Below are 13,267 nucleotides of genomic sequence, written 5' to 3'. Positions count from 1 at the left end.
CTGAGCTGCTTCAGTTTCTTTTGTTTGGTTCTGAGGCAATGTGAAATTAAAAGCGTGAGGAAACACCTGGCCTTCTGCCTATGGCCAGACCCCTTCTCCCAGGTACAGGGCATCTGAAGAGGTGACAGATAAGAAAAAGAACCTTGTTTTCCTAAGAACATCAAGGGGGATGTATAGATACGTCATTATCTGGGGATACTTAGCCATGAACAGTTCTGGTCTGGCTAAACCAAGAGCCTGAAGATCTTGAATGACAACCTGACACTCACCTGGCACCATCGAAGGTGAAGGCACCGAACTCTGCCGGGCTACCGTTGCAGCATAAGTCTGAGGTACTGGGGGGCGGAGATCGTTTTCTTTGTTCTCTTCTGCCTTTCCCAGGTCAAGCAAGCTGATTGTATGTTGAGGCAGGGAAAAAAGAGAATAAAATTAGTTACTACCTCCCAAGCTACCCAGTAACATCAACAATGCATGTCCATATTTCACTGTGATGGGTAGCAAAGTATAAGCTGGACGGCTGGTGCATGTGTGTCTTGTGCCGTGGTCTCATCCATCTCTGACCCATATGTTGCATTGGTTTCCCAACACAAATGCACAACGGCAAAACCTCTATGCAGATGTAGGCAGCACAACCTCTCCAAAAAGGACTACGTTGGCATTTGGAAGAAAGGGAGGAGAGTGCTGGGACGCAGGTGTAATGTTGCTGTGGAGGTGGGGAAAGGGACCTCAGACCACACCAGATCCTTCAGACCCCTTTTCTTCAGTAGCGCAGCAGGTAAGGGAAATAGTCTCCCGTGCACTGTTATCCTAATCTTGCACCACCGCCCTTTCAACTATCCGTCTCCTTTTCCCCATCTTTGCTCAAGCCACTTATCCAAATTTGTAGACATACATATGCATACCCATATGCATGCAACACAGTTATGCAGGACCTCAAAGCAAGCCCGATTGCCTTTCCATCACCACCGAGCAACCACAGTGTCGTCCCACACTTCCCCCTTACAGAAAAGACGGCAGGGCTCTCATTTAACATAAGCAGCCCACCTAGTCCAGTAGCCTGCTCTCACAGTGGCCAACAAGCAGGATCTGAGCGCAATTTCCAGCAACTGGCATTCAGAAGTATAGTATCTCTGACAGTTCTTTAGACATTAAGCGATACCCCTATTTAAACAACAACAACTATCATATTAAAGCGTATCCCTTATGGCAGTAATCGTACTCCACCACAGAAGTTCATGGCGGCCCTCTGCTACTGGGTTCACCCGCTCATTGCAGATTTTCATTCACAGAATAGACCAGTTGCAAGCAAGCCCCCCACCCCACCACCAGCTGCTTGTGGGCACCTCCTGCAAGTCCCTGGTGCCACCCAGTCCTCTTGCCCTTGCCAGCCCAAAGGGCTGGGCAGTAGCACGCACAGACGTTACACTCCACCAGGCTACATACAAGTGCTCACTTCTCTCTTTGCAAAGAGACGGGCAGTCATTCTGCTTCTTACGCTAGTCGGCAAGGATGGGCTTGTAGAGAAATTCCACTGCAGCTGTCCAGATGAGGAGGAGGACACAGCCATGATTCTGAGCCACAGGCAACACCCAAGAAAAAAACCCTCACTTGAGGTGACCTAAGTTTTATGGGTGACCAGAACACACACAGGCTCCAGGCCAAGACACAAGAGTGCTGGCGATGCCTGAATGAGATGGGCGGCCCAGGGTAGCGGGCCTTTTAGTCACAGCCTCTGCATCTGAAGCATGCTGGTGTGTGAGCTGAATAGCACTTCAAAAGCTGACAGCCAAATTAATACCTAGGTGGGTGTTTAGATCCAACTACAAAGGCCTGGCATTATCTACACCCTGACGAGGGAAACACCTTCACTGTCATCTTTAGCTATTTCCAGTGCAAATATAAGCACCTCAAACTAGGAATAAAACCTACACGTTCCCTTGTGGCTCAGTGACTCGGGCTGTGTTACTTGCCCTCCAAATCTTATCTTTCCGGAATATCTATAAACTGCATAACATCAAGTACCACAGTAATGTACAAAAACAACCCACAACACCTGAAACAGTTCTCTAAAAAGCAATCAGAGGCTGCTCATGCATCACCTCATCCTTTTGGGAAAACCATATGGCAGAGGCAGCCAATGCATTCATCCTCAAATGCTGTTGGACTACAACTCCCATTTTCCCAGCAGGCTGGTGGGGCTGATGGGAGCTGAAGTCCAACAGCTGCCGGAGGGCACCAGGTTGGCTACCACTGCCATAAGGACTTCCATCTCTTTGCCACAGAGCAAACCTCCCTCCAGTTATGTGTCTGCTTGCCTCCAAGAACCTTTGAAGTGTTGCATTATTACTCTTCCCTTCCAACAAGGGAGCTTAGTTCTTCTCACATATCTGTTTTGCTACATCAATTCCACATGTGACATGCATCCTTGTTGATTCATCCTACTCCCCAGGTCTGCACAATCTGGTTGGGGCTTTTATGTGCAGACAATTCTGTCTTTCTGAGATAAAATGGCCTTCAGATTTTGTGCTTCAGGCCAAACCGTCTGATGGTTTTCACCCAAGAGGTCCTTGTCCATCTGGTGTAATTTTGTGAGATGCTCCCCTTGGCGGCGGGGGTGGGGGGAGAAGACGCCTACCTACAGAAAACTAGTATATACAGCCAGAGTGCGGGTGCCTGCCCTGATTAATCAATCAGGAGACATTTGCGATTTCTGCTAGAAGGTGGGGCAGCTTTGGAATACCTCACATAGTTCAGGAAGTCATGCATATAATTTTAACCACCAACGAATTAAAGCACTACAGGGCATGATTTTATTATAGCCTGTGGCTTCCCTTTGTATACGCTAAACCACCTCCAGACATTTCCCCTTGCAGTGCTCAAACAGCTCAGCTGTATCATTTACCTGTGTTTCTTGATTAGAACACACTCTCCTCCATCTTGAGGGTCCAGGTTGTAGAGGTAAAGGTGTCCGTCGGACGTCGTAACCAAGAGCCGAGGCAACTTCTGGATTCTAACAAGAAATGTGCAAGAGGAGAGTTGAAAGGAACTCACAAAAGGTCTCTCCATCCATTTGCCTGCCCTAGGCTGGCCAGGACATCAGGTGGCATTTAGGTGTGAATTTTACCTGTTCCTGGATGAGTAAGTTCTCCTCTTGTGCAATTACTCTATTTTCTCATTAAGCAGAGGAAAAATGGATACACACACACCACACCCTGATGGTACAAATGTACAGATGCCTTGTTCTGCTTAACACATCAGTGGAGATGCCTTCTCCTACACGAGACCTTCCCAAATTCAGTCACTATGAGCACCACCACCACCACCACCACTGTGAGCCTTCACAACTTGGAAAAGGGCAAAAAATAATAATTCCTTCCATCAATCCGATTCCTGCCAAGCAGAGGTAGTCAACGTGATGCTCTACAAGTCCAATCAGCCCCAGCCAGCATGGCCAACCGTCAGGACTAATGGGAGTTGTAGTCCATAGAACATCATATTTACTACTCCTGGGCCAAAGACATCCTCAGCCTATCTTCTGGTAGGCAGAAAGCCCCTAAAGAGACCATTGCAATCTACTCCCTTTCAGACCTGGGGCACAAAACAGATTAAAATTCAGAACTGCCTGTATTGTGCACCCAGCAGCTTCCCTGGAGCAGATGCAGATGGCAGTGGTCCAGTGCAGAAGAAGCAAGATACAGAACATTTCCACACGTCGCATCTTGCCACGCAGTCAATACATTTCTAACAAACTTCCAGCTTGCCTCAACTCAGGGTGTGTGTGTGCATGCGCGCATATATATATGCTGCTCTGAGAGATGCCTATGTATATATACACAGAAGGAGCTGCTGCTCGGTTGCTATAGCCACAGCTTACGTACGTGGAGAGCACACAGATGTTCCTTTGTCCGGAGAAGTTCAAGCGCACAGTGGCAAAGGCCCGGTCCTGGCTCATCATGCCTGACACTTGAGAAGGGAGGTAGTTGGTGGCGGCCATGAACATCTTGCCCATGTAGCCGCTCCAGGACGGGGGTTCTTCCGGCCGGCTAAGAGAAACAAAGCAGCAGGCACTGAGATTCTTAGTCTAGTATCTAGACCAGGCAGCATCAATGCAATAGTGTGGTCCTAAACCCCTCAAGGCTACATACATGCAACTTCCCTGGCTCCTATTCATCCTTTGCTAATTCTTCTTTTCCCCCTTGGGAGTTTCCCTCAGTGTCAGCATTTTAAGAGTATAAGAACCTTGGGGCATACACGAATCTACAACTTATTAAAGTGCAACGTGGCACGATATAATTGCCAATAAAGTCAAACCTGAAATCTACATGCAAGTTAAAATTGTATCAGCTGTCCAACTTTGTGTGAAGTTTCGTCATATATAATGCCGGCACAGCTGTGCTTGCTTGAGCTAACTTGCCTGCTCCAACAAGAACGAGTATATTTAGGCAACAATGCTATAAGCCACTGTGTGTCCCAATGATAACTGGGCAAAACACTCCTATGCTGGGAAGTGAATGCAGTGATCTGTTAAGATACAGCCTGTACAATTAAACCCCATTTCACAGAAAGCCATTATGAATGTACCTTCTTACCCAAACACTAATGAATAGCTAAAAACAAGTCTGTGCTAAGCAAAGGGTTGTGTTCCAACTTTAAATCTACCACGGGAAGCAGTTATCAGTGACAGCCGATCATTTCTCAGGGCTTCTGCGTACATTATCTATTTTCAACATTTATCCTGGATAATGTGCATTATGTTAAAGAGGCTCAGTTCCACCCAAGCCAATTCCAGTTTTCCTCCCTAGTAATCTTTGGCCTAGCCTCCCCCAACCTAGCGCCCTCTGATGACCTTGCACTCCATTCCCATCAGCCTCAGTCAGCATGGCCAATGGTCAGGAATTATGGGAGCTGTAGTTCAAAATGTGTGGAGGACACCAGCACTGTGGATGGCTACTTTAATAGTCATTGCTTCAAAACAGACTTGAAGTTATCCAGAGACAAAGATGGCAGCTATCTTTTTCACAGATACCAAAACTGCACCCAGGCTACCATTGGGTGATGCACAATGTCCATATACAGCCAAAGATAGCTGCCCCTGCTACAAACAGCAATTCTTGAACTGAAGTTACTGGTTTTGCAGACACTTGGCCCAGAAACAACTGAAGGCAGAAACAGGCGCAAGCCCTTTGCAGACTTGTGCTGGTCACAGAGCTGCAACGACATTGCCTCTCTCCAACAAATGTCTGGAATAAATATTGTGGCCTGGAAGCTGGACCTTGGGCTGGATGCTCGAGCAGTTTCCTGGGTCTAGCACACCCCAGATCCACCTTCACCCTCAATTCTGGTCCCAGGCTCCTTCAGTTCTGCTCTTCCTGGCTCCTGGAGTGCTGCCACAACAATCAAGGCATGCTCTTGATTCCTGTCTCCTGTCCTAACAATCCCATTTCTCAGCCACAGGTTCATCCCACTGTGTGGCATCACAACTTTGTCTAAACAACATGGGCCCATTTAAAAAAAGAAAGACAACAACCAGTAACTTGATGGAAATGACAAGTATGTGCTGAAATCGCATACCCTGGGGCCAACTGACAGTGATGGCTTGGATATGCATGAGCCACGTTTTCCCATTCTTCCCATAGCTTTGCTGGGCCAGGGCTGAATCTCACTGCAGCTAAGACTCCCCACAGCCCACGCGGCACTGTTTGGATACCCACCTGTCTGTGAGATGTTCCAGCTTAAAGATGTGAACGGTCTCGGTGTTGCTTGACGCACACAAGAATTGCGAGTCCATACTGAACACCAGGGAGCTGATGTTCACGTACCTAAGCCCAAGGGAAGGAAAGAGGATTGCTGCAGCTGACACAAAAACAAAAAGGAGGTCAGGCCGTGCTAGGCCGTGGCCAAAATAAGCAGATCTGAGAGATCTGCAGGGTGGAGGTAGTGGTGGAAATGAACGTGATATGATCAAATCATATCCTGCTGCTGGTCTGTGTGTCCTACAGCTAGGGATCCAACAATGAGTGAATGTGGTGTAGCACTGGAAAAGAGAATGGGCTGTAGCCCTCATTTCAAAATCTCAGCTCAGCCATTAATTCATTTACTGTAAGCCACAATGCCTCAGCCCCTGCAAACCTGCTACATGGGGATAATACTGCGTATTATTCTGGCTCCTGTACTAGGTTTTCAAATAGCCTCTGACCATCGGCACACCTTGCAAGAATGGACCGGTGTTTTAAAAAGCACAGTGGGGGAAAAAGATCCCTAAAGTTCTTCACCCTATTTTATACCTCTCCTGTACTTGCGTCCCTAAGCAGCGATTTTCCCACAGTTACGCCCAATGAAGGCACTCGCTGTGTACCAGTGAAAACCTCAATGGTACTGGACCAGCCAGGCGTGATACCAGAAACTCCCACACCAATCATACTGTTTCTCAAGTGTGTTGCGTTCAATGGCTGTGAAAGCAAGGAAAAGCAGCAGGCCCTCCCATGTGTTTTGGAGAGTGTTCCCGAAACATTTCCTAGGTAAGGACCCTCCTAGGTAGCAGGACGTGCATTTCATATGGGGTCAAAAAAGAAGAAGAAAAAGAGCCACTGATGAGTGTAGCACTGACCTCTTCATTCCTCTTCTGAATTCATAGACCTTTTGCCCCTCAGGGATGGAAAACACCCGAATGACGGTCCCCTGAAGGAAAACAGGTAAGGCATGAAAGTCACATAGCCATCAGGTTGCAAGGACCAGCTGCCTTCACGGAAGAGATGCTACAGTTATTCCGGCATGGACATTTGGTACATGTACACACACACACACGAGAATAAATTAAGTATTTCCTAGCACTCACAAACAAGGGACGCGAGTGGCGCTGTGGGTTAAACCACAGAGCCTAGGACTTGCCGATCAGAAGGTCGGCGGTTCAAATCCCCGCGACGGGGTGAGCTCCCGTTGCTCGGTCCCTGCTCCTGCCAACCTAGCAGTTCGAAAGCACGTCAAAGTGCAAGTAGATAAATAGGTACCACTCCAGCGGGAAGGTAAACGGCATTTCCGTGTGCTGCTCTGGTTCGCCAGAAGCGGCTTAGTCATGCTGGCCACATGACCCGGAAGCTGTACGCCGGCTCCCTCGGCCAATAAAGCGAGATGAGCGCCGCAACCCCAGAGTCGGTCACGACTGGACCTAATGGTCAGGGATCCCTTTACCTTTACCTAGCACTCACAAACAGTATTAGGATAGGTACTGTGATCCTAAGAAAGACTACATAGAAGCCACTTTCATTGGAACTTACAACTAAGGCTGAAGTTCTAAGCACAAATGACTTAGCAGCAAGCACCACTGACCTCAGCAGGATTTACATCCGAGTAAACATACTTTGGATTATTTTACAAGTTTGCTTAAATTTTGGGGCTTACACCTCAATTATGACCTAGAAGCAAGCCCCACTGATTTCAGTGGAACTTACTTGAAAGCAAGCAGGCTTAGTCTGCAGCAGTTTCTAGGAACAGTACTCAATGCCAGTTCTTCTGGTACATGTAGCCACATGCAAGATGGTTACTCCTTTGCCAGCTTTCTCTTTAAATTAGTATTTTAACGCCAATGGCTCCTCCTCAAAACGGACTTATAAAACATGCAAACTTTTGAATACATTTCTCTGTGCTGACGACAAGGCAAGCGGGCATAAGCTTAAAATGGAAGAGGAAAAAAAACCCTAAGTGAAATACCAGAAACTTTTGCCTAGGGTGAGTAACTAATTTGCCAAAGGATTCAAATGGTAAACACAACACTCGTTTTTGCTCCTCAGGGAAAACACAAGTGCCAATTGTAATTCTCCCCAGTGGTAGACATTTTGCTCACTTACCTTTTCAGAAGCACTTGCTAGTTTTGACCCTGTGGAGTTGAAGGCCAGGGCAGCGAGGGGCCCATCGTGGGCAGAAATTGAACAGACGTCTCTCTGTTAATGGGAAGGTAAACAGTTTAAGTGTGAGCCAAAAAAAAAAGGCCTGGGAGAAGGGTAGGATTTCCAGTTTTTCTTCAAAAATGTGTAGACAGATTAGTAGTGTTGTAAGCAAAAGTATTTTATTAATTGCATTAATTGCATAATTTATTGCATTTATATCCCCATCTTCCCTCCCAAGGAGCTCAATGTTGCCTATTTGGTTCTCCCCCTCCTCAATTCATCCCTACAACAGCCCTGTGAGGTAGGCTAGCCTAAGAGCCGGTGATTGACGGAAGGTTACCCAATGAGCATCAGCTCCATGCTCCTTCCTTAGCTATGGCAAAATTAAGGCTTCATTGGCTAAGGGCGCAGAATGCCCCCAATGATAGCACTTGAATAGTCAAGGCACAGAGAATCAGGGTTCTCCCTGACAAGCTGCTTGTTGAGCTTTCATCCGTATGTGTTTGCATGGAGGTCAGATGGCGTTGCATCAAAGCAAGCGTCACACCTATCTCCCCATCACTTTCCTTACTGCAAAAAGTCCAGACTTTGGCGGAAGTGGGTTCGTTGCGCAAGAACTCCCAGTCGACTACAGCTGTGTGACCTGGATTTGCTGGGATGAGACTCAACCCCACCTGAGAATGGCATCAGTCTGGCAGCGCCCTCCGAGACTTCAGTCTCCCTTGTTTTATTTTTACTTCAATTATGCACATACATGCAGCTCTGATGAGCTCAGTACCAGAACATCTACTCTGCATGCAGAAGGTCACAGGTTCAACCACAGGCATTGTTCAACCACCAGAATCACCAAGAAAAGCTGGCCGAGGGCCCCATCTGAAATGCTACGAAGGCACTGCCTTGGAACCAGTCAGACGTTTGTACATGAAAAACAGTGGGCAATTATTGATTGATAACTAAGGATTTATGAGGGCTGACAAAGTGAAGAGTAACTCTTATTGGTATTTGGGAGTATGCTGTAGTTAAGTAAAGGTCTAGCAGGAAGTGAAAAAGAGCAGCCACGGGGAAATGAAGAGGAGGGGGAAAATGCTACAATATGTTAGATTTTTTAAATGGAGGGAGGGAAGGATACCAAAGAAGAAGGAATGGCATACAAAATTGATGGAATATGTAGAAACGGCAAGCCTAATCAGCAGAAGAAGAGATCAGGAAGAAAGAGAATTTAAGGAAGACTGGAAACTGTTTGTAGAATATTTGAAGAATCACTGTAAACAAATTAAAACGTTAGCAGGATTAGAGTAAATCTAGCAGTATAAATTAAGCTGAGATAAAATGGGAAAGAAATAATACGGAGTAACTAGAATACGCAGCAGCAGAGGATAACTAGAACAAACCATGAAAAGGGGGAGGGGAAGTCAATGATTAATGCAGTTTTTTTGGTGAATTTGAAAAATTTGTAAAAGTGAAAATTACAAATGAATTTCAAAATAAAAACATACGGTTTTTTAAAATGCAATTTGGAAATACTTGTAACATTGAGCGGCAAATAAGGGTGGGACAGGAAGTCAACTTTTAAATCTGAATTAATTTGATGTTAATTTAAACTGAAAAGGAAAAAAATGGCAAAAAAGGGAAGACACTGCCAGCTATTGCAGACAAGCCTGAGCTACACAAACCCTTGGTCTGACTTGGTATAAGGTAGGTTTCCCATGCTCCAGGAGCCTGATTTAAAAGAATATTTAGGGCCTGTTGAAGTGAAACAGTTCCAGAGAATATGGGCCCCCAGAGCTCAGACTGCGAGATTCCTTTCTACCTACCAAATTATTTCCGTCGTACAGCACAATCTCGCCGACGGTCGTGCTGCCGGGGTATGCCAAGTAGGAATTGGAATGGTTAATAGAAAGTGCACACAAACCTAGAGGTGGAGGGAAACAAATTGCATTGTCAGGCAGAGATGCTGAGCTCATGGTATGGGCAGGGTGTTTTATGGACAGCGGCAGAAGGAGAGAGCTTCCTGCAGGGAAAAATGCAACTGGTTCCATTGCTGGCACTTCTAGATCAGGGGTCAGCAAACTTTTTCAGCAGGGGGCCTGTCTACTGTCCCTCAGACCGGGGGGGGGGGGCGGATTATATTTTGAAGAAGAAAAAAATGAACAAATTCCTATGCCTCACAAATAACCCAGAGGTGCATTTTAAATAAAAGGACACATTCTACTCATGTAAAAACATGCTGATTACCGGACCGCCCGCGGGCCGGATTTAGAAGGCGATTGGGCCAGATCCGGCCCCCGGGCCTTAGTTTGCCTACCCATGGCCTAGAACATGGGTAGGCAAACTAAGGCCCAAGGGCCGGATCTGGCCCGCAGACGGTCTGGGAATCAGCGTGTTTTTAGATGGGTAAAATGTGTGCTTTTCTTTAAAATGTATCGCTGGGTTATTTGTGGGGCATAGGAATTCGTTCATATATTTTTTTTCAAAATATAGTCTGGCCCCCCACAAGGTCTGAGGGACAGTGGACCGGCCCCCTGCTGAAAAAGTTTGCTGACCCCTGTTCTAGATGCAGGCTGAGGTGACTCCTCACCTGCAACAGGAAATCTCTCTGACTCTGGCGACACCTGCAGGCAAGCGAGGGCACAGCTCCATGCACAATACAAAAAGAATATTTTGTCAATAAAATAGCCCATTCTCAATCGCTCCCTGTCTTTTTTTTTTAAAACACAAACCAGCCCCTTGCTTCATATTATGCCCTTAAAAACGGCGCAGCCTTTCTGTTTTGGAGATCACCAGAGACATAGCCCCGGAATCCTTCAGAAAGCTGTTGGCAAGGGCGGTTTTCATGGTGTGGTGTGCAAAATGGGAAAACAATGAGTTCCTTTGGATGTCGAGGACAGGGAGAGCATTTGTTGCTGTGCAGGGAAGACGCAAGTGGTTTTCCTTTGACTCTTGCAGGTGGAAACAGATAACCAAGACCCCTAAGGCAGCCGCTTCTAAGCATCTTGCATGCACCTGGAATGACATGGAGAACTTGCCACTAACACACAGTGAGAACAGCCTTGCCATTATTGCCCCTGCCTCCACAGATTTCTGAATGGAGGCTAGCAATGCTAAACCTCCCCCATCATTAGAGATGACAGGCAGACACTTCTCTATACAGTGGTACCTCGGGTTACAGACGCTTCAGGTTACAGAATCCGCTAACCCAGAAATAGTACCTCAGGTTAAGAACTTTGCTTCAGGATGAGAACAGAAATCGTGCGCCGGTGGCGTGGCGGCAGCGGGATGCCCCATTAGCTAAAGTAGTGCTTCAGGTTAAGAACAGTTTCAGGTTAAGAACGGACCTCCAGAACGAATTAAGTTCTTAACCCAAGGTACCACTGTACAGCCCTGGCCATCCCCCAGCAAGCTTTTCCAAGGGGCTGCCATTTTCTTGTAAAGAAGAAGAGAAAATGTCTTTCCCTATCATCATTGCATCTTCACTACATTTTTTAAATCTGCCTAGTCATTTTTCATTTTTGGAAAAGGTTGCAAACAAACAAACTGGCTCTCTTCCGCCCAAAATGGGTTCAGATTAGGGATGACACAATGCAAGTCCCTTTTCAAAAGTTCCCCCGGGGGTTTCCCTCCCTGAAAAACCAGAGGGGGAGACAAACTGACCACTAATGGCCAGCTGGAGACATTATACTTCAGTGGCTGACAAATGTGCCTTCATAAATTGGTTGATCAACTGTTGCGGCCATCACACACACACACACCTATTCAACAGATTGCAATAGAATGCTTCTTTTAGTAGGGGGAGGTGACTGTGGGTACCAGGAAATGCACCCTCTGCAGACACATGCATGTGCACTGGCAACCCTGATTTTCTTTCATCCAAACCACTTTATGCTGGTAGAGGAAAACCAACAGCACAGAGTTGCAGTCTTAAATGCCTGTAAGGAATGGGAAGGGATCCCAAACCAGAGACACAAACACACACACCATGGCGGTGCCAGGGATTCCACTTTGGGAAAGCATGGGTTCAGAGAAGGGCAGAAAGAAGCATACGCAGCATGAAACATTTCCTCTACAATGATGAGAGAAAAAGCCCACAGACACTGCTTCCTGGAGTCCTCGAGTGAACTCAACATGTAAAGCTGGAAGTCAGGAAAGCGACCCCTTGGAATACTGGCCCTCTTTCTTGTGGCACAGCCCGCTTCCTCCCCTTGGCAGGCACCATGTCATGATATTCGGAAAGGGCAGCCCCTCAGAAAGGGCATGTGACAAAAGGCCGGGCTCTCATTCAAGTGAATAAGCCCACATCTGGAATGAATGTCCCACTTCAAACTGTATTATGTGTGTGTGTGTCACAGGATAGAAAGATCTATCACAGAAAATAATTTCCCAGCAGACAGATCTAACTAACTAGGGTGTCTGGGAGTAGTCCTTCAGGCTGGCTATTCTTAGGAGTCTCTTTTCCTCCCCACAGAGAGCAGATAAACAACCATTTGACTTTCAGAAGACATCTGAAAGCAGCCCTGTTCAGGGAAGTTTCTAAAGGTTGGTGCTTTCTTGTGTTTTTAATATTTTGCTGAGAGCCTCCCAGAGTGGCTGGGGCAACCCAGTCAGATGGGTGGCCTATAAATAAAATGGTTGTTCTCATTATTATTGTTATTAAACAGTTCATCTTGCAGTCAATGGTACAGGCCACGTGCAATTTAACACCTCAGTGAGAACAAGGCCCAAATGACTTTATGTACTGCTTGTTCCATCACAGAGATTTTGAAGTGCTCTAAAAACTTTGGGAATAACAAAGGAAAGATCAGGAGACATGAGCAGGCTTACCACCAGCTCTCCATTTCAAAGAACAATACTCCTTTTTTTAAATGAATTTTATGTGAAGTCTAATATTATCTATTAATTCAAAACAGCTCAATGCCAAAATAGGATTCTATGTGGTAACGAAAACACTGAGAATCACTGGGTCCAAGAAGCCCCTTATTAAGCCTGCTGCAGCCACTGTTGACATATCACAGCAACAAGAAGAGACGATCTGTAAGCAGGTACATACAAGAAACGCCAGGAACCTCCTTTGATGGCCTTTTCAGAGTTATTAAAAAGGCTGAAGGCATCCCAAAGAGATGGTGTGTACAACTCTTGGACAGGAAATAGGACCATGTGTGTTTTTCAGATGAACACTGGTGCCAGGCTATGCTGCCTTGGCAAGACCCCAAGAGCAGCAAAGCCTCTGCTCGGCCCAGCTATTGTCTGACATCATGACCAAGAGCTCTGGCAGCATCTCCTAACAGCGATATTTATCTGGCCCTTGTCATCCACCGGCCACCTGATTCTCTTCTGCTGCAAAAATAGAAAGAAAAAGAATGCAAGGCAGAAAAGAAATGGCGAAGGAG

General features: G+C 46.5%; 1 protein-coding gene across 2 annotated transcripts in view; it reads right to left on the bottom strand.

The window, feature by feature from the left end:
* WIPI1 (WD repeat domain, phosphoinositide interacting 1) overlaps positions 1–13,267 on the bottom strand; it is a 37,073-nt gene that overhangs the window by 5,711 nt on the left and 18,095 nt on the right. For both annotated transcript variants that reach the window (XR_014544455.1, XM_083598900.1), the window contains exons 4-10: positions 9,698–9,795; positions 7,845–7,937; positions 6,608–6,678; positions 5,712–5,819; positions 3,879–4,043; positions 2,903–3,010; positions 270–391 (exon numbers count right to left, since the gene is read on the bottom strand). Coding sequence is in view for 1 of the 2 variants with exons in the window: in XM_083598900.1 (XP_083455026.1) it covers positions 270–391; positions 2,903–3,010; positions 3,879–4,043; positions 5,712–5,819; positions 6,608–6,678; positions 7,845–7,937; positions 9,698–9,795 (765 nt within the window). In the remaining variant the exon portion in view is untranslated. The remainder of the gene's footprint in view (positions 1–269; positions 392–2,902; positions 3,011–3,878; positions 4,044–5,711; positions 5,820–6,607; positions 6,679–7,844; positions 7,938–9,697; positions 9,796–13,267) is intronic.

This window comes from Podarcis filfolensis (assembly GCF_964270895.1).
Source record: "Podarcis filfolensis genome assembly, chromosome: 2".
Taxonomy (NCBI): domain Eukaryota; kingdom Metazoa; phylum Chordata; class Lepidosauria; order Squamata; family Lacertidae; genus Podarcis; species Podarcis filfolensis.
The sequence above is the reverse complement of the archived record's forward strand: the minus strand, read 5'-3'. Positions and strand labels throughout refer to the sequence as shown.